We start from the raw sequence: 20,081 nt of genomic DNA, 5'->3' as shown, positions 1-20,081 counted from the left end.
TGCAGGTGTGTTGGAGGTGCAGTTGTTCTCCCACATCTGGACTTGTCCTGCGATCGTTTGGTTCTGGGAAGAGGTGCTGGCAGAGATATAAACAGTGACGTCCACTTCTCTGAGGCCCACTATGAGTGTTTGTCTATTGGGTCTAGTGAAAAATTTGATTCCCACGATGGCAGGGAAAAAATTGGTTGGTCATCTTCTCTATGCTAGAAAGGCAGTTTCGATGAATTTGGGGAAGAATACTTCCCCCGTTTCTTCCCTTTTGGGAAGTAACTAGTGAATGCCAGCTTATGGTTGTACAAAGATACTTGTACTAATCAAGATTTTTCCAAGAAATGTTAGGGTATGGTCGAGGAGGTTGCACCGCCCCCCCCCCCCCACTGCTGTTTATGGTCTGTTGCTAAATCTCTTGTTGAACATTGACGACCTATTCCGGTACAAGGACATCATTCTTTTTCAATACCGTTTTGGGTGTGTGGTGTTTTTTTTTTTTTTTTTTTTTTTTTTTTTTTTTTTTAAAAATGGCTTCAAGCTGCGCCATTTATTGCAAAACATGTAGAGGAAAAGACAGTGTAGCCTTAATGGAAGAAAATAAACCTCAATATATACAGTATACTGTACTGCTTTTTAGTGTGGGGTGTTTTATTGAATATATTTAAAAAAAAAAAAAAAAAGAAAAAAATGTTTTGCCAGAGCCATAAAAATCCCATGCATATTCTAGCTGGTGTATATATATTTTTAAAGGGATGTAGGTGCTAAATTTTGGTTGTAGGCACGTTCTCCTAACCCAGTAATATGTAAGAAAATTTGGAGTCCCCCTGCTCTAGTACCTGCATATGCAATGATTTACTCAGTTAACCACTTTCAGACCGGAGGATTTGGCTGCTCAAAGACCAGACCCCTTTTTTTTTCAACTTGGCACTGCGTGACTTTAACTGACAATTGCGCGATCATGCAATGCTGTACCCAAAAAAAATTTACTTTTTTTTTTTTTTTTCCCCCCCCCACACACAGCTTTCTTTTGGTGGTATTTCATCACCTCTGCGCTTTTTATTTTTTTATTTTTTGTGATATTAATAAAAAAAGTGACAATTTTGAGAAATTACATTTTCAACTTTGTATTTTAAAAAATATCCAATATACTCAATTGATGTCATATATTTTGGCCAAAATGGCAAAATGTATGTAGCTACACGTCTTTGACAAAAAAAATCTCAAGGAGCGTATTTTTATTGGTTTGCGCAAAAGTTATAGCATCTACAAACTATGGTGTAAATACTGGAATTTATGCAGCTGTTACTTTCTGACTGTCTATCTCCCTTTCAGGAAGTGCTAAAATGGCAGGGCAGTACAAATTACCACTTTTTGGAAAGTAGACGCCCTAAGGAATGTCCTGAGAGGCATGTTGAGCTCATTGAATTTTTTTTGTCACAGGTGTTTGAAAAATAACTAAAACAAAATACTTTGTGTAAAAAAAAAAAAAAAAAAAAAAGTGGTCATTGAAATGATATATTGCTCACGCATGCCATGGGTATATGTGTAATTACACCCCAAAATATATTCTGCTTCTCCTGAGTACAGGGATACCACATGTGTGAGACTTTTTGGGAGCCTAGCTGTGTTACGGGACCCCGAAAACCAATCACCACCCTCAGAATTTCAAAGAGCGTACATTTTTCACTGCATTTTCTCACTACCTATCTCGGTTTAGGAGGCCCTGAAATGTCAAGATACCACAACCTCCCCCCCCCCCCTCAAATGACCCCATTTTGGAAAGTAGACACCCCAAGCTGTTTGCTGAGAGGCATGGTGAGTCCATGGAATATTTTATATTTTGCCACAAGTTTTGGGAAAATTAACATTTTAATTTTTTTTTTTTTAACACAAAGTTGTTACTAAAATATTTAATTGCTCACACATGCCATGGGTATATGTTGAATGACACCCCCAAGAATACATTCTGCTGCTTCTCCTGAGTACAGGGATACCACATTTGGGAGCCTTTCAGGACTTGGATTTCAACCAATTTCCTGCTGAATTTTTGAGCTGTGGATGGCTCAGGAGTACCACTGGGTTTAGCAAAAGTCGATTGGAAAATTGAAGACGCAGGGTGGAAGATTGTCCGGCAAATAATGGCTGCATTCAAGTCAGATGCTGTGGCTGCTTGAAAACGTAGCCCATGGGCTGAGCAGTAAAAATCCTAGCTGTGTAAGACCGGTTTTAATCCAGGGTCAGGAGCAGAGGATGCATTGCATGCTGAAACCAGATATCTTTTATTGTAGATTGCAGTGCCAATGGACTGCTGAGTAGACAGAACTAGTTCCTACAGTAGCTTTGGGTTAGACTGAAATTGTTTGCAGATTATCTGAATGATTGCATGTCCAAAGATAGTCTTTGGATTTGTATTTTGTTAAATGTATGCATTTTGTTTTTTTTGTTTTTTTTTTTTCTTGCATTTTGTATTCATCTATTATTTATTTATTTTTTATTTTTTTTTCAGGATACATGGCAGCCGCACAAACAAGCTATCCCAGCACTTATACTATAATCCAACAGCCAGCGGCGACGACCTCTGTGGTGGTGGTTGGAGGGTGTCCGGCATGCAGGTGATTCTATGGGAAAAACTTTAACAGTAAATAACAATGAGCAGTGATTTGTTGTAATTTGTCAGCCAATCTTGGGTTGACTTTCTTTTTATCTGGCTGGCTAACAAGACAAAGAAGAGTGCTTTATCCATAACAAGGAATTGGAATTCCATTTATAGTAAACTGACTTGTTGGTGCACATGAATCCATCAGCATCTGGGTACAATACATACAGAATATGTGCTGAATACGAACTGACTTGAACATAATTAGTGGTTGTGCCTAGTGTAAGATGTGACGTGCCCCAAACACTGGTAAAGTGGACCCATGTACAGATGTTAGTGTAGCTAAATCCAAAAACAAAAATCGACTCTGTTGCACCTTGCCTTTCCCTAGATATGATAGGTAAATTGGTCTATAGGCCCTTTTTCACATGGACTTTCAGATCTGATCCATCTGTCAGTGTCTTGAACTGACCTGATTGAAAGCTCCATGTCAGTCTGTGGGCAGGTGATGTGCAATAGTTTACATCAGCTTACCAGCATACCTCCTAAGTCTGTCCAGGTCCTGAAAAACAATAAATGGAAAAGGTCTGTGCCCTTTATTTATTTTTTTTTTTTTTGTGACCTAGACATGATAGAAGTAGTCTGATTTATAAACTGACACAAGTCAGTTTACATTTTGGCTGCATTCCATTCTGTGTTGATCCACAGAGGATCAGTTAGGGATCCCTTGTTGAACAGACTTGACAGGGCCCTTATGAAATGGCCCTATTCATATCCTGCCCAAGATTAAAATGCTTTCTCACTTTACTGTATCAATGGAAGAGCAGTATTGTCGCCCTAGGATAGGAAGTTTAAAGGGTTAGTTTACCTTTTCAGAAAAAATTAAAAGGTGAACAAACACCCTGCAGCACCCCCCATACTCTATACTTCCGTGGGTGATGTGAACTGTCGCTGGCTATTTTTGCAATCTCTATATGTGTTATAACATTTATTGGAGATATTTAAAATATATTTTTTATATTGGTGCCATTAAAGTCCATGTTTCCAATTTCAACACCTACTCCCTGGTGTGTACTTTTCTTCAGGAAGTTAGGCACTTGGCCCCTCCAGTGTGGTCTCCATTGCCGCCTTGGGACCTCACTTTGGTGCTCCCAGTCCTCCAGAAACCTCCTTTTGAGAATCTTTGGGAGATTCCACTGCTTACGCTGTCCCAGAAGGTGGCTTTCTTGGTGGCTTTTACTTCTGCGCGCAGGGTGTCGGAATTGGTGGCGTTATCCTGTCCTTCACCTTACTTGGTGGTTTCTTTGTTCCTGTCCGTCGTTCCAAAGGTCTTTTCTTAATTGCATGTGAATGAAGACATTGTGTTTCCTTTTCTGTGTCCCAGGCCAAAACATCTGAAGAAAATTGCCTTGAATGTGGTATGGGCAATAAGGGTGTACCTGGCAGCTATGGAGTTTTTTAGGAAGTCCGACTCCATTTTTGTGCTCACGAATGGAACCTCAAAGGGTTGGCTGCTTCCTCTGTGACCATTTCCAGATGGATCAGACCAGACCTATACCATGAGGGGTTTCCCTGTCAAGGCGCACTCTACTCGGGTGCTCAGTGCCTCCTGGGCCTTCCTTCATCAGGCGTCAAGGCGGCCACCTGGTCATTGGTGCACACTTTTTCCCAAAGTTCTATAAAGTGGATGTGTTGGCATCTGCGTATGCTTCCTTTTGGCCGCAAGGTTTTGCAAGTGGCTGTTTAGAGGACCTGGTCCTCGTGTGTGCGTGTGCGTGTGTTTGTGTTTTGTGTTTGTTTTTTCTTTAGGGGAGCTCCTGTTTATCTGGTTTGCCTTGGGAATTTTATTTTTCGCTGTTCTCATCCCTCATGTTTAACCCTGCTTTGGGACGTCCCAATGGTTAAGAAGATCAGGAGCTGCGTCTGTCAATAAACAAAAGAGAAAATGGGATTTTTGACTTACCGTAAAATACATTTCTCTGATGTCTATTGACAAACACAGGACCCACCCCTCTGTGGAGTTGTAATTCTTCTGACACTGCTTGTAATAAAACGGAGTACCTATAGCAAGGAGAGGGAGCATACCCTCTGGGACTGCCCATAGTCGTAGCCAGACTTTTTTTCTGCCCAGTGTCCTACTCCTGTAGGGGGCAGTATAACCCAAAGGTTAAGATGATTAGGAGCTGTGTCCGTCAATTAACATCAGAGAAATGGGTTTTACGGTAAGTCAAAAATCCAGTTTTGGCACTTTCCAACATCAAAAACAAAACCCTTTTTTTTTTTTTTTTTAATAATGGTATATTGTACAAAAGTGATCAAATAAGAGCCATTACTTGTTAGTGCTAACTTAAAATTTTAACCATGTTACCAGTGATTGCCAAAATATTTCTTTGATTTACATTGAGTAGTAAAGGGCTAGAAACTGTCGGGTGTTTTTCTCCTTCTTCTTCCTTTTTTTTTTTTTTTTTTTTTTTTGGGGGGATGTACCACCCTTCTCTGCTGTAGAAAAATGTTTTATTATGGTATTTATCTTTATTGGATTATTTCTGTCTTATTTCCTGTCCTGGTGATCACACAGGAAGTGAGGACATTTCCTAATGGGGTATCAGAAATATAAACCTAATCCTTCTGCACTTTTTGTTTTGGTTGGATTTTTACTTGGTCAACAATTTTTCCACACATCAACCTTTTTGTGAGCTGCTTGTCATGTGAACACTGTTTCTGCGCAGCGGTCCTGCCTTATAACAGACCATGTTGACAAATATCTGTGGTCACATGACATGATGAAATATGAAAGAAGGAAGAGGTCACTGCGTTCTCTTTTCTGATCATGTGAATTGTCATGTCAGGATGCTGAGGGTAAACAGTAAGCGGCTCTTGTCTCCCAGAAATGATATACGCGGTTCATATGATCACTTGGAAATGACTTCTCTAATGTTGAAATAGCGAATTATTATTTTTTTTTTAATAAAAATATATCTTATCTATATATCCTCACCCAGACAATTTAATGTTTTCGATGAAAACTCACTTTTATTCCTCGAATGAGTTGTGAAATAGAAAATATAGTCAAGATATTGACAAGGTTAGAAATAACGATTTTTATTTGAAATAATAATTTTTGTCCTTCAAACTTTGCTTTATATCAAAGAGTTCTCCATTAGCAGCAATTATAGCCTTGCAAGACCTTTGGCATTCTAGCTGTCAATTTGTTGAGGTAATCTGAAGATATTTCACCCCTCGCTTCCTGAAGCACCTCCCACAAGTTGGATTGGCTTGATGGGCACTTCTTACGTACCATACGGTCAAGCTGCTCCCACAACAGCTCAATAGGGTTGAGATCTGCGCTGGCAACTCCATTACAGACAGAATACCAGCTGACTGATTCTTCCCTAAATAGTTCTTCCATAGATTGGAGGTGTGCTTTGGGTCATTGTCCTGTTTGCAGGAGGAAATTGGCTCCAATCAAGCGCTGTCCACAGGGTATGGCATGGCGTTGCAAAATGGAGTGATAGCCTTCCTTATTCAAAATCCTTTTTACCTTGTACAAATCTCCCTCTTTACCAGCATTAAAGCAGCCCCAGACCATCACATTACCTTTTTAAAAACGTGAAATAATCAGCGCTAACCACATAAATAATAAATGTAAATGGATGAATAAATAACTACAAGGCAGCAAACAATCAGTGTTAACACAAACCACTAGTGAATACAAATAAATAGATATTGATGCGCCAAGTGACTAAATTCAATAAAAGTAAATCCATATGAATCCATATAATCAATAAAAAATGTGTATAAACATAAATCACCATTTGAGTCCCAAACTCAATCTTAATCAAAAGAAGAGTTATTTAAAATATCTCCATCTGTGATCCAATGTGTAAAAGTGCAATCGTGCTCCAAACACTCCAATCGTGCTCCCAGTGATTGGTGCTAGATTAGCAGCTCACCTCAAGGTTAGACTCAAAAGAGTCTTGCAAGCATTAGGCCTCATGCACACTGGACGTTTTTACAGCTGCTGTTAGCAGCGTCAGACGTTTTTTTTTGCAGCTGCAGAACGCCCATCCATGTTATTCTATGGCCTCATGCACACATAGAGCTTTTAGGAGCTCCAAGTGGCATAGGCGTTTTACAGCTCCAAAAAAAACCCAGGAACTGTGGGTTCAGGAGCTCCAGCATCAAGCTGCAAAAAACGTCTGACGCTGCTAAAGGCTCCATAACGTTGCTTAACGTGCGTTAAGCCACGTTATACGTTTTTTTTTTTTTTTCTTCCATTCAAAATCAATGGCTCCCTATGGGAGCCTATTGATTTGAATGGAAGTCACACCGCAGGTCGGATCAGGGTGATCCGACTTGCGGTGCGACCTGCACTGTGAGAATCTTGAGGGGGAACTCCACGCCAAAATGGGGGAAAAAAACGGCGTGGGGTTCCCCCCCAGGTTCCAAACCAGGCCCTTCGGGTCTGGTATGGAATTTGAGGGTAGCCCCACGCCGAAAAAACGGCGTGGGGTCCCCCCCAAAATCCATACCAGACCCTTATCCGAGCATGCAGTCCGACATGCCAGGAAAGGGGAGGGGACGAGCGAGCGGCCCCACCCCCCCTGGATCATACCAGGCCACACGCCCTCAACATGGGGGGGGGGGGTGTGGGTGCTTTGGGGCAGGGGGGGGCTCTGCACCCCGCACCTCAAAGCACCTTGCCCCCATGTTGATGAGGACAAGGGCCTCATCCCCACAACCCTGGCCGGTGGTTGTGGGGGTCTGCGGGCAGGGGGCTTATCGGAATCTGGAAGCCCCCTTTAACAAGGGGGCCCCCCCAGATCCCGGACCCCCTCCCTATGTGAATGAGTATGGGGTACACTGTACCCCTACTCATTCACCCCATAAAATGCAGTGTATGGAAATAACGACAGGAGACGTTTTGGAAAATTTTATTAAAAATCTTCATCCGGCTCTTGTCCTCTCCGGGGGTCTTCTGCTCTTTTGCTGTCCGCCCTTCTTGTCTTCTCCTCTCCGAGGGTCTTCTGCTGTCCGCCCTTCTGCTCTCCAATCTTCTTGTCTTCTCCTCTCCGGTCTTCTGCTCTTTTGCTGTCGGCTGTCCTTCTTCTTCCTCCGGTCCTCCTCCGACGACGTCTCCAGCGATTATGCCGGTCTCTGCAGCTTATTATATAGCCATTAGGGGCGTGGCCGCCAGATGACGTCATCGGGAGACTACGCCCCCTTGTGTCACAGATGACGTCATCTGTGACACAAGGGGGCGTGGTCTCCCGATGACGTCATCTGGCGGCCACGCCCCTAATGGCTATATAATAAGCTGCAGAGACCAGAGGCCGGCATAATCGCTGGAGACGTCGTCGGAGGAAGAACGACAGCCGACAGCAAAAGAGCAGAAGACCGGAGAGAAGACCAGAAGATTGGACAGCAGAAGGGCGGACAGCAGAAGACCCTCGGAGAGGAGGAGACAAGAAGGACGGACAGCAAAAGAGCAGAAGACCCTCGGAGAGAAGACAGCAGAAGACCCCCGGAGAGGAGAAGACAAGAAGGGCGGACAGCAAAAGAGCAGAAGACCCCCGGAGAGGACAAGAGCCGGATGAAGATTTTTAATAAATTTTCCAAAACGTCTCCTGTCGTTATTTCCATACGCTGCATTTTATGGGGTGAATGAGTAGGGGTACAGTGTACCCCATACCCATTCACATAGGGAGGGGGTCCGGGATCTGGGGGGGCCCCCTTGTTAAAGGGGGCTTCCAGATTCCGATGAGCCCCCTGCCCGCAGACCCCCACAACCACCGGCCAGGGTTGTGGGGATGAGGCCCTTGTCCTCATCAACATGGGGGCAAGGTGCTTTGAGGTGCGGGGTGCAGAGCCCCCCCTGCCCCAAAGCACCCACACCCCCCCCATGTTGAGGGCGTGTGGCCTGGTATGATCCAGGGGGGTGGGGCCGCTCGCTCGTCCCCTCCCCTTTCCTGGCATGCCGGACTGCATGCTCGGATAAGGGTCTGGTATGGATTTTGGGGGGGACCCCACGCCGTTTTTTTTCCCCATTTTGGCGTGGAGTTCCCCCTCAAGATTCTCACAGTGCAGGTCGCACCGCAAGTCGGATCACCCTGATCCGACCTGCGGTGCGACTTCCATTCAAATCAATAGGCTCCCATAGGGAACCATTGATTTTGAATGGAGGCAGAAAAAACGCTGCTAACAGCTACTGTGGCCAAACGTGCAATAACGCTAGTAGAAAAAGCTACTGAAAGCACGTTTTTACAGCTGCTGTTTCCCGGCGTTATGTAAACAGCTTTGGAGCACGTTTTTATGACGCCCTGTGTGCATGGAGCCTTAGGATGATTTTAATGGACAGCCTGTTCTTTCCACACCTTCCACTTCTCCTTCAACGATAATCAGAGTGCGATGATACTCAGCAGAAAACAAAGGAAGAAGGATCTAGAGCTCTGTTTAAAAACTTTTAGGGCTCTTTCACACGGGCGTTCCGTATGTCCGTTTGCGGATGAAAAACGGACATAATGTATCTCTATGTAAATACGGATGTCAGAGGATGATCATCCGTGTCATCCGTGTCCGTTACAAAAAAAAAAAAAAAAAAGGACCTGATCGGGCAAAAAAAAAAGGAACGCCCATGTGAAAGAGCCCTAATTAAAGAGTCAAAAGGAAACTCCCTTACATTTGCCGGCACTTCAGGCAGTGCGGGCTAAGAACAGCTGATAATATCTCCGTGGCAGAACCTCCCTGAGTCTGACGTTCACCGAGTAGGCTCCTCAAAAACCAAAATATTTATAAAATAAAAATATTATATAAAAATAAGGCAAGGGTACCTCTAAGGCTGCATTCACATGTCAGCGTTTGGATCGCGGGCGGAACCGCCGCGGTTCCGCCCGCGATCCGGAGATTATTGCAAATCGCGGGACGCCTAGCGTTGCCCGTTGATTTGCCATAGCCCCCCAAACGCGGAGCGATGTTGCCGCGATTTCCGCCTGCCGAATCGCGGCAACATCGCGCAAACAAAATCGCGGGACGCAGTACGCTCCAAAGAAGCTCTTGTACTTCTTTGGAGCGTATTGCGTCCCGCAATTTTGTTTGCGCGATGTTGCCGCGATTCGGCAGGCGGAAATCGCGGCAACATCGCTCGGCGTTTGGGGGGCTATTGCAAATCAACGGGCAACGCTAGGCGTCCCGCGATTTGCAATAATCTCCGGATCGCGGGCGGAACCGCGGCGGTTCTGCCCGCGATCCATACGCTCACATGTGAACGGAGCCTTACTGTAAGATATCCTTACTGTAAAAATATAGAATTACTACAGAAATCTCTAAAGCAAGGGGCCTATTTATCACTGATGAAGCAATTGAGGTCAAACTCAATATTTAACCCTTTAGGTGTCAAACTTTGGTCTCATAGATCCAGTAAGACTCTTTTGCTTAGTTGTCGAATGTAGTTACCACCACGCCAATGCTTGATCACTCGTTCAATTCCCCAGAATTTCAAAGAACTGGGATTTCTATTCTGAACTAATCAGAAGTGTTTAGAGACGTTATGGGTTAAGGTGCCTTTCTTGATGTTTTTAACGTGTTCCCCAATTCTTACACTGAGGCTTCTAGAAGTACGTCCTCTATACTGAAGTCCACAGCCACACTCAAGCATATAGATCACCCCTATGGTCCCAGCATATAGATCACCCCTATAGTCCCACATGCTATCAAGTTTTTTTATAGGGTATTTTCTGCCTGTACTTTTAGACACACATTCTTTTTTTCTTCTTCGGATTTGTGACTGGGCGCCTGCATGCTGACCATCTCCCGCATGCATGAAACCCAGCCACAAATGAAAACCGTCCCTCCTTCTTGTATATGGGAGGATCTATTGCCCCTGGTGCCAGTATATTCTTTAAAATTGGGGCTTTTCTGTAGATAAATTTTAGGCCTATCTGGTAGAACCAAACCCAACACTTTATCTTTCTTTAAAATATTCCAATGTTTATTCACAATCTTCTCGACCTGTTTGTATTGCACATTATAGTTCATAAAAAGCTTGAAATCAAAGTCCCTATTCTTTCTTCTTTTCATGTTACTTGTTGCTACCAAAATGTCCCTATCCATCCATTTTGTTGTACTTGTCTTCTGGCCAGGTCTATACTTTTGTTTGTATATCCTTTTTCAAAAAACCTCTTGCCCAACATTTCAGATTGGGTCAAATAATCGGTTTCGTGGGAACAATTTCTGACAAATTGGCCTTTAGGAATATTGCAAAGCCACACCTTGTGATGGCAGCTATCAACTGGAAGATATGAATTTCTGTCTGTGGGTTTGAAGTAATTTTTAGTATACAGTCTTCCCTGGTTTTTAAAAATTTCCAAGTCCACTATCCGTTCACCACTCACATTCCAAGATAGTTTAATATTCCTATTGTTGTTGTTCATCTTTTCCTTGAATCTACTGAAAGACATATGGTCCCCTTTCCAGATAATCAAATCATCAATGAATTTCCTGTAGCATATTAATTCTGGTGGGCGTTCCTTAAGGATATGCTCTTGTTACCAATATGCCATAAAAAGATTGGCGACACTTGGGGCAAATCTAGCCCCCATAGCAACACCTCTGGTTTGGAGGTAATAATGATGGTCATACCAAAAATAATTGTGCTGAAGGCAGAATTCGAGACATTTTAATAAATACTTTCTGTGTTGATTCGAGAGTTCAGAATCTTGTAAAGCCCATTTCGTGGATTTAATCGCATCAGTGTCCTATTGTTGTATACAGCGACCCCACATCCGCTGTGGCCAGTATACAACCTTCCGTGTTTTCCAGTGCTTCAAGCACTGGATCACATGCTTGGTGTCTTTAGTAAAAGCCCAAGTTTGAGAGACCAATGGCTGAAGAAAGTGATCTATGTACTGGCCCAATCTGGCACATTCTGAGTCGATCCCATTAATAATGGGTCTCCCAGGTGGTCTATTGGTATCTTTGTGAATCTTTGGTAGAAAGTAGATGATCGGTATTCTACAAGCAGGATTCAAATACGATCCCTCCTTCTTTTTTTATTCAATATTTCTTTCTTGATCCCTTTCTTAATTAACTGGTTCAGTTCATCTTTGAATTTGACTGTCTGATTATTATTTAGTGTCTGATAACTGTCTCTCCATTTTTTCCTTTATAATAAGATCTGTTCATTACAACCAGACCGCCCCCTTTATCTGCTGGTCGTATAACAAGCTTTTTATCTTTCTCAAGGTCTTTAATGCCTTGTTTGATCCACTGGGGGTTTGGAATTTTACGAATTTTTAGTTTTTCCAAATCATCAGCCACCATATTTCGAAACGCCTCAATATATTGATTACCGGTGTTCATAGGGTTGAACACCTCCTTCTTCTTTTTTTCTTTTTTCTTTTTTTTTTTTTTTGAGTGGAATGATGGCCTACTACCGGAGGTCCGGTTTAGATGGAAAATATTTCTTCTGATTAATTGTACGAACAAACTTCTGTAAATGAACATAGGTGTCAAACTTATTGAGATTTTTGGCGGGTGCAAATTTCAAGCCTTTATCCAAGAGTCTAAGTTCTTGTTTGTTCAATTCTTTATCACTGATATTAAATATTCCTGTTCCTACTTGTATTTTCTTTTTTTGGCCTTTTCTCCCTGCTCTTTGTCCTCTCTCTTCTTTGGTCCCCCGGGTACTGCCATTTGTCCCTCGATAGGACCATGGCTGCTCGTGCTTGCCAGATCACGAGAAGTGTGAGCGACACTAGTACTGGCACTCTGCTGCATACGAGAAACATCCAGTTCTTGCATCTCAGCAACTCCAGAATGGGGTCAGGTACGCCTGACCTTAGCAGGGACCCATCCGTTGTCGGAGCTATCTGTCAGGGAGCCACTGCTGTCTACAGGTTCATGTACTGGCCCTGATTCTGCCAGTGAGGCTTCCCCATCGCTCTCATCTGACATGGTCAGTATACTGTAGGCCTCTGCACTACTGTACCACCGTTTGGACATTGTTATCAACTAAATTTACCGGTACAGTAGTGTGACTAACAGGTAAAAAAGCACCTGGTTGTCAAGGATTATTTGGTCGCTACAAAAAAAACTGCTAGTGCTAGCAGAGATCAGGCCTGACTCTGCTAACGCAGCAGTTTTGTGTGATCTGTGTTTTTTGGAAGTGACAGTAATCTATTGATTACTGCACTTGCCTGGGTAGGGTGGGCTGGGCGGAGGGGCTAAACGCAGGTGCTGGCAGGAATCAGTGCTGATCGTGCAAACACCGTGTTTTGGGAACACTAAACTATGGGGACGCTAGTATAGTTTTGATCAGATATTGATCTGTTCAAACACTATACTAGTAATGGAGGTGTGTGTATGTGTGTACTTGACTCTAACTGATGCTAAACAATTTTGGTGTGGTGGGACCCTGACGCTAACTAGCCTAAGTAGCGTCACCCATGACACTAATACAGTGATCGGTAATTACTGTAATATAGTGAACACTGTGACAGGGCAGTGAAGGGGTTAACTGGGCGAGATCAAGGGGTTAAAAGTTTATTAGGGGATAGATGGCGGGTGGCCTAAACCTATTTGGGCCTAGCGCAAACTGGGGTCACAAGTGACACTAATACAGTGATCAGTAGTTATCTGATATACTGTATATATTAGTGCACTGTGTGATAGGGAGTGAAGGGGTTAACTGGGGGAGATCAAGGGGTTAAAAGTTTAAGGGATAAATTGCCGGCGCCCTTACCCTATTTGGGCCTAGCGCAAATTAGGGTAACAAGTGACACTAATACAGATCTGTATACCACTGTATATAGTGTTCACTGTGGGGGTTTGGGCGGTGATCAAGGGGTTAAATGTGCCTATGTGAGGTAGTGTTTGGTGGAACCCACCTTTTTTTTGATGCTTCTCCTTCTTTTCCTGGAACCGAAAGGGCTCCAGGAGGGAAGATGACATCACTTCCCCTGCCTGGGTTTACATTACACAGGCAGGGGACATGATGCCATTGGCTAGAACCGATCACCAGATCCAGATCAAAAATCATTGGTCTGCATCTGGTGACTGATCGGTTCTCAGCCAAAAAAGGGGTCTGGTCTTTGAGCAGCCAAATCCTCCGGGGCTTAAGTGATTAAAGAAGGGCAGTGTGTACAGGAAGGGGGGGGGGCAGTGTGTACAAGAAGGGGTGTGAAGGGTTAAAGGAGGCACTTTGCTTATGAAGGGATGTGTAGGGTCAAAGGGGGGGGGGGGGCAGTGTGTATATGAAGGGGAGTGTAGGGTTAAAGAGAGGCAGTGTGTATATGAAGGGGGGGGGGCAATGTGAACAGGAGGGGGAGAGTGGGGTTAAAAGGTGGGGTATTATGTACAGAAAGGGGGGGGTGTGTGTTTGTTTTTTTTTTGTTTTTTTTTCTTTGGGGGGGGGGGTGCAAGTAGCTAGTCTTGCCTAGGGTGCAAAATAGTCTAGCACTGTCCCTGGTGAAGAATATGCCATTGTTCTTGTCCAGTGCTTCAGGTATCTGCACATTGTATGGAAGTTGGCTTGCAGTGTGAACAGGCTGACATTTGTGTTCCTGTGAACCTTGGCTTGGTGCTCCGGAATTTTCTCAGTATGAACAATGAACTTCTGCATTTCTTTGGCACGAACACATAAACAACAGTTTGTTCAAAGTATTTTACACTCATGGAAGGCGGAAGTGAATTTACAGCTCATGTTTCTTAGGGACAATGTACGTTCATGCCCATACAGCGCGTGTGTGTGTGGCCAGGAATGACAGGTGTTCAGCTGCTGCAGCAGTCTGCCATCATTGATGGTAACTGCTGTATGAATCCTCTTGCGCATCCGAGCATTTACATACATACAGGAATGGAAACCATCTTTCTCTTACGTCCTCCGACAGTCGCCGCCTCTTCATATTCGTCACATATGGGGTATTAGACTTTGCTCCGAAGGAGTAGCTAGGCAACAGAATATGTTAACATTAAAGCTTTTAACATATCCCACCCTCAAGGGGTGGTCCCCTCAGTCAATACCCTCCTACTTCCTGCAACCATATCTCAGTTTTAATGTCTAGCTTGTCAGGAGTGGCTGGCTCTCTCTGTGCTGGGGCTTTGTGCCCCAGACTTTCTTCTTTTTTGATTTTTTGTTTGAGTTTTCTCTCTACCTTTACTTAGCTGTTCTTTTTGTCAGCATTAGTTAGTTCTTCGGATGAAGAGGATCATGCGGGCTGGGTCTCGGGCTGATCCCCCTGGTCGCAGGTCGTGGGTCAGTGGCTTCCCAGCCTGCCATCGAGCGTTCAGCCAGGTAACGCTCCTGGCACAGTGAACGACCCATCCCTGTTCGGTGCAGGGATGATTGGTGAGGTGGCTACCTCACTGGACGCTGTGCGGTTTCTTAACCCCCATTCTGTGCGTCTTGTATGCGACTCTCCCTGCCTCATGTGCAGCGGCTTGTTCGCCTGTGCGGGTCCCCCACGCCACTGTGAGGTAAGTGTATCTATGTGGGGACCTGTCTGTCTGGGGGGGTGTCAGTCTGGGACTGTGTAACCTGCCTCTATTCACACTGTTTTGTCTCCCTATCTCTCGGCTGCATGCTGTGGGCTGCAAAGGGGGGGGGAGCTGTGTGACACTGTGTGTGTCAGCCTTGTCAGTGTGAAAAGCTGTGTGCTGTGGGGCATGTTTTGTGGCATGTTTGGGCATTATACAGCGATCGCTGCGGCGATCTGACATGTTTTTTTATATACAGACGTGTGCATTACTGTACTGTGGAGCGGCGGTTTCGGCGCCAAACGGCGCCATTTTGCCTACACTCGCTCCGGCCGCATGTTCTACATGCATGGCGGCCATTTTCTTGTAGCCTCCATAGGCTTTCATAGAGCGCCCTGGCAGCATCACTTCCTCTTCTCCAGGAACACCGATCGAGGCGGCAGCAGCAGCGGCGAGGGTCTCCTCAGGTTATATCCTTCCTATCCATTGCCTGTGTCAGTTTTATTGTCCCTGTGGGGGTCTCATTGTGCTTGTGTGTGGTGCGGTGGGCTGCGCTCGCCGCGCTTGTTAAAGGGGCAGTTAACCCTTTATTATCCGGCATTTGTTATAGGGGCAATGGATTCTCAGGAGGGCAAATTTCCTACCGCCTTGGTGGAAAGCCAGGGGACCGCTGTTTCCCCCCCAGGGGGGGGATTTAGCCACTATTGTGGCTGGCCTTGCTGCTCAGGTGCAGATGCTGGTGGCTGCTCAATCTACTAAAAGACCCAGAGTTGCTCTTTCCTCTGAGGGTGAAGGTGATGGGGTTGTTATGGCGGGGGCCTCCTTATCGGGGTCCCGCTCCTCCCTGGATCTAGTGGGGTCCGAGGTGGAGGCTGAAGTTGAAGGGGTTGATAATTCTCCCCCTGGCTCGCCTGAAGAGCTTGCAATCATGGATGAATTGATTGCTTCCATAAAACAAACGCTGCGTTTGCAGGATGAAGTGTGTCCCCCCGCTGCCTTGGCGGCTTATGGGACGCAGAGAAAACGCAGAACGCCGCAGGTTTTTCCCTGCAATGATGATTTTCAGCGCGCTGTTAAGGAACAATGGCGCAATCTACGCAAACCTTTTGCTGTACCAAGTAAGTTCAAGCTGCGTTATCCTTTCTCGCCTTCCACTGATGAAAGGTGGTGTGTGCCACCCCCGGTGGATCACGCAATTGCGGTTTTAAACAAATCCACTGCGATTCCTGCAGAGGATTCCCCTGTGTTCCGTGATGCCACGGATAGGAGATTGGAGTCTCTTGCCCGTCATACTTATTCTGTTACGGGTTCTATGCTTAAGGCTCTGTTTGCCTCTCTCATGGCGGCCCAGGCGGTCGCAAGTTGGACGCAGATGCTTAGGCGCGTCCTAGTGGCCGATTCGGCCTTGCCGGCGACCCTGGATATGGTGGATCAAATCCACCAGGGTTTCATGTATCTGTGTGATGCGGACTTGGACCTAGTCCCGTTTGGCTGCACGTGTGCACAGCGTGGCGGTGTTGTCTCGCCGCCTGGTTTGGTTGAAATGTTGGTCGGTGGACCAGTCTTCGCGTAAGACCTTAGCCAATCTGCCTTATGATGGGTCTCGCCTTTTTGGGGAGTCCTTGGATGTGTTGATTAAGGGGATCACCGGAGGTAAGAGCACTCTCTTGCCCCATTTCCCCAAGGCTAAGGGGGCTTCTGGGAAGAAGCATGCTAATTTTCGGCCCCCCCAGGGGTCCTTTCGTGCCTTTCGGTCGCACTACAAGGGCAAACCGTTCAAAGGTCAAGGCTCTCAGAAGAAGCCCTGGTCGGGAAAACAGAAGTCCGGTCAATCCGGATCCGCAGCCCATAACAGTGCGGCCTGAAGGGGCGCCCTCACCCAGTTTTGGGGTGGGGGGACGCTTGCTCGGTTTTCTTCAACCCTGGTTGACCCGCGTGCGGGACAGATGGGTTCAGGAGATCGTTCGATCTGGTTACAAGATCGAGTTTCTCTCTCGGCCGGAGAGCAGATTTTTTCCCTCAAATCTTCAACTGTCTCCAGAGCGTTTACGGGACCTGCACCTGGCGGTGCGGGACCTGAGGGCTCAGGGAGTGGTAGTTCCGGTGCCTCATCGGGACAGGTTTCGGGGGTTTTATTCCAATCTGTTCACCGTGCCCAGAAAGGAGGGCAAGGTTCGTCCAATTCTGGACTTGAAGGCTCTGAACCGCTCTGTGCGGGTTCGCAAGTTCCGCATGGAATCCCTGCGGTCGGTGGTGGCTGCCCTGGTTCCGGGGGAATTCATGGCCTCCATCGATTTGAAGGATGCGTATCTTCACATCCCCATTTTCGAGGGTCACCAGAGGTTCCTTCGATTCGCCATTGCGGAGGATCACTACCAGTTCGTGGCGTTGCCTTTTGGTCTCGCCTCGGCTCCGCGGGTCTTCAAGGTGCTTGCACCGGTTCTGGCATTATTGAGGGCCCAGGGCATTTCTGTCCTGGGGTATCTGGACGACATTCTGGTTCGGTCTGCGACCAGCCAGGGTCTGGAGAAGGACCTGTCTGTCACGATGCAAACTCTGCAGGAGTTTGGTTGGACGATACATTTTCCAAAGTCGACACTGAGTCCGTCGGTTCGTCTTCCCTACCTGGGAATGATTCTGGACTCGGTGCAGGCGAAGGTTTTCCTGCCGGAAGACAAACTCGGAACTCTTCAGGAGGAAGTCAGGTCCCTCAAAGACGTTCCGCACTCGTCTCTGCGGACGTGCATGAGATGTCTGGGATTGATGGTCTCGGCCTTCGAGGCGATTCCCTTCGCCCAGTTTCACACGCGGAGTCTCCAAGCGGAGATCCTGTCCAGGTGGGACGGGCGACCTCCATCTCTGGATCTTCAAATCTCGTTGAGTCATCGCACCAGAAGAGACCTTCTGTGGTGGCTCCAGTCCCCGATGGTGTCCGGGGGCAAGTCGTTTCGTCCTATCTCGTGGACGGTGATCACCACGGATGCCAGCCTGTCGGGCTGGGGTGGTGTTCTGGGCGTTCTGTCCGCCCAGGGAACTTGGTCGGAGGGGGAGTCTTCCCTTCCGATCAACATTCTGGAATTGCGTGCGATAAATCTCTGTCTTCATCGCTGGACGGACCGGCTGCAGGGCTGCCCGGTTCGGGTGCAGACGGACAATGCCACGGCGGTGGCCTACATCAACCACCAAGGGGGCACCAGGAGTGCCCGAGCGGCTCAAGAAGTGGCCGATATTCTGTCTTGGGCCGAGACTCATGTCCCGGCGATAACGGCGGTTCACATTCCGGGGGTGGAGAACTGGCAGGCGGACTATCTGAGTCGCCAGACCCTGGATCAGGGGGAATGGTCTCTCCACCCGGCTGTCTTCCGGTTGTTGTGCGCGAAGTGGGGTCTTCCAGATGTGGACCTGTTCGCGTCTCGTCTCAACAACAAGGTTCGTGGCAAGGACGCGCGACCCTCGGGCAAACGCGTCGGACGCGTTAGTGGCCCCGTGGCATCAGTACAGGCTGATGTACGCGTTTCCACCGATTCAGTTGCTGTCCAGGTTCCTTCGCAGGTTACACTCGGAACGCAGCACGGTGATTCTTGTGGCACCGGACTGGCCTCGCCGGTCCTGGTACGCAGACCTCGTGAATCTGGCGGTCGACGCCCCGTGGCGTCTGCCTCTTCGAGACGATCTCCTGTCTCAAGGACCGATATACCATCCTGCTTTAGTCTCTGGCTTTGACGGCCTGGCTGTTGAGACCGAGGTCCTGAAGGAGAAGGGTCTCCCCAGAGGTCGTTCATACTTTGATCAACGCGAGGAAGTCTTCCTCGGGGAAGGTTTATTACCGTACTTGGAAGGCCTATTTTGCCTGGTGTGAGTCCAGGGGGTTTTCACCCCGCACGTACTCTGTTTCCCGAGTGCTGTCCTTCCTTCAAACGGGTGTCGATCAGCGTTTGGCGCTGGCTACGATAAAGGGTCAGGTGTCTGCGCTGGCCGTTCTGTTTCAACGTCCCGTGGCTTCCAACTCCTTGGTTGGCACTTTTGTTCAGGGTGTGCGGCATCTGGTTCCTCCTAGGAGGGATCCTTTGCCCCCTTGGGACTTGAATCTCGTTCTGTCTGTGTTGCAACGTGCTCCTTTTGAACAGATCAGGGAGATCTCGTCTATGTTGTCCAAAAAGGTCGCCTTTTTGGTGGCGATCACTTCGGCTCGCAGGGTGTCGGAGCTGGCAGCTTTGTCCTGCAAGTCTCCGTATCTGGTTGTTCATTTGGATAAGGTGGTCTTGCGACCTAATCCTTCTTTTCTTCCGAAACGAGTTTCGGAATTCCATCTTAATGAGGATATTGTCTTGCCTTCGCTGTGCGAGAAGCCTAAACATCCAAAGGAGGTGAGATTACATTCTCTGGATGTTGTTCGGGCGATAAGGGTTTACCTTAAATCGACTCTTTAAATCGAGTCTTTTCGAAAGACGGACTCCTTGTTTGTTCTTACAGAGGGTCCTCGGAAGGGCATGGCGGCGTCGGCCTCTACCATCGCCAAATGGATCAGGCAGACCATTGAACAGGCCTATACCTTGCAGGGGAAGGTTCCCCCTGTGCCTGTGAAGGCGCACTCTACTAGATCTCTGAGTACGTCTTGGGCCTGTCGTCATGGGGCTTCTGTAGCCCAGGTGTGTAAGGCGGCGACTTGGTCGACCGTGCACACTTTCACAAAATTCTACAAAGTAGATGTTCAGGCATCGGCGGATGCTTCCTTTGGCCGCAAGGTTCTTAGTGCGGCAATTCCCTAGGGTCCCTTGTTGGGGACCTCTGGCTGTTGGGATACGTTTTTTTATCCCCTGGTTATTTGTCTTTTCCTGGGTTGTTGCTCCTGTTGAGCACTTGTTTTTTCCTGTTGCCCAGCTGGTTTCCTTCCTTTGGTAAGGTTCCTTTCTTTGATGCGGAGACTGCGTTGCCTTTTCGGCGCGGATGCGTTTCCCACCCCTCATGTTTGCACTGCTTTGGGACGTCCCCATTGTGACGAATATGAAGAGGCGGCGACTGT

General features: G+C 46.8%; 1 protein-coding gene across 1 annotated transcript in view; it reads left to right on the top strand.

Moving 5' to 3' along the window:
- BRI3 (brain protein I3) overlaps nucleotides 1-20,081 on the top strand; it is a 64,849-nt gene that overhangs the window by 26,243 nt on the left and 18,525 nt on the right. The window contains exon 2 of the mRNA XM_082262261.1: nucleotides 2,498-2,603. Coding sequence (XP_082118387.1) covers nucleotides 2,498-2,603 — 106 coding nt within the window. The remainder of the gene's footprint in view (nucleotides 1-2,497; nucleotides 2,604-20,081) is intronic.

The sequence above is a fragment of the Pelophylax lessonae genome (genome assembly GCF_965119305.1).
Source record: "Pelophylax lessonae genome assembly, chromosome: 6".
Lineage (NCBI taxonomy): Eukaryota > Metazoa > Chordata > Amphibia > Anura > Ranidae > Pelophylax > Pelophylax lessonae.
Note: the sequence above shows the minus strand (reverse complement) of the source record. Positions and strands in the feature narration are given on the sequence as shown.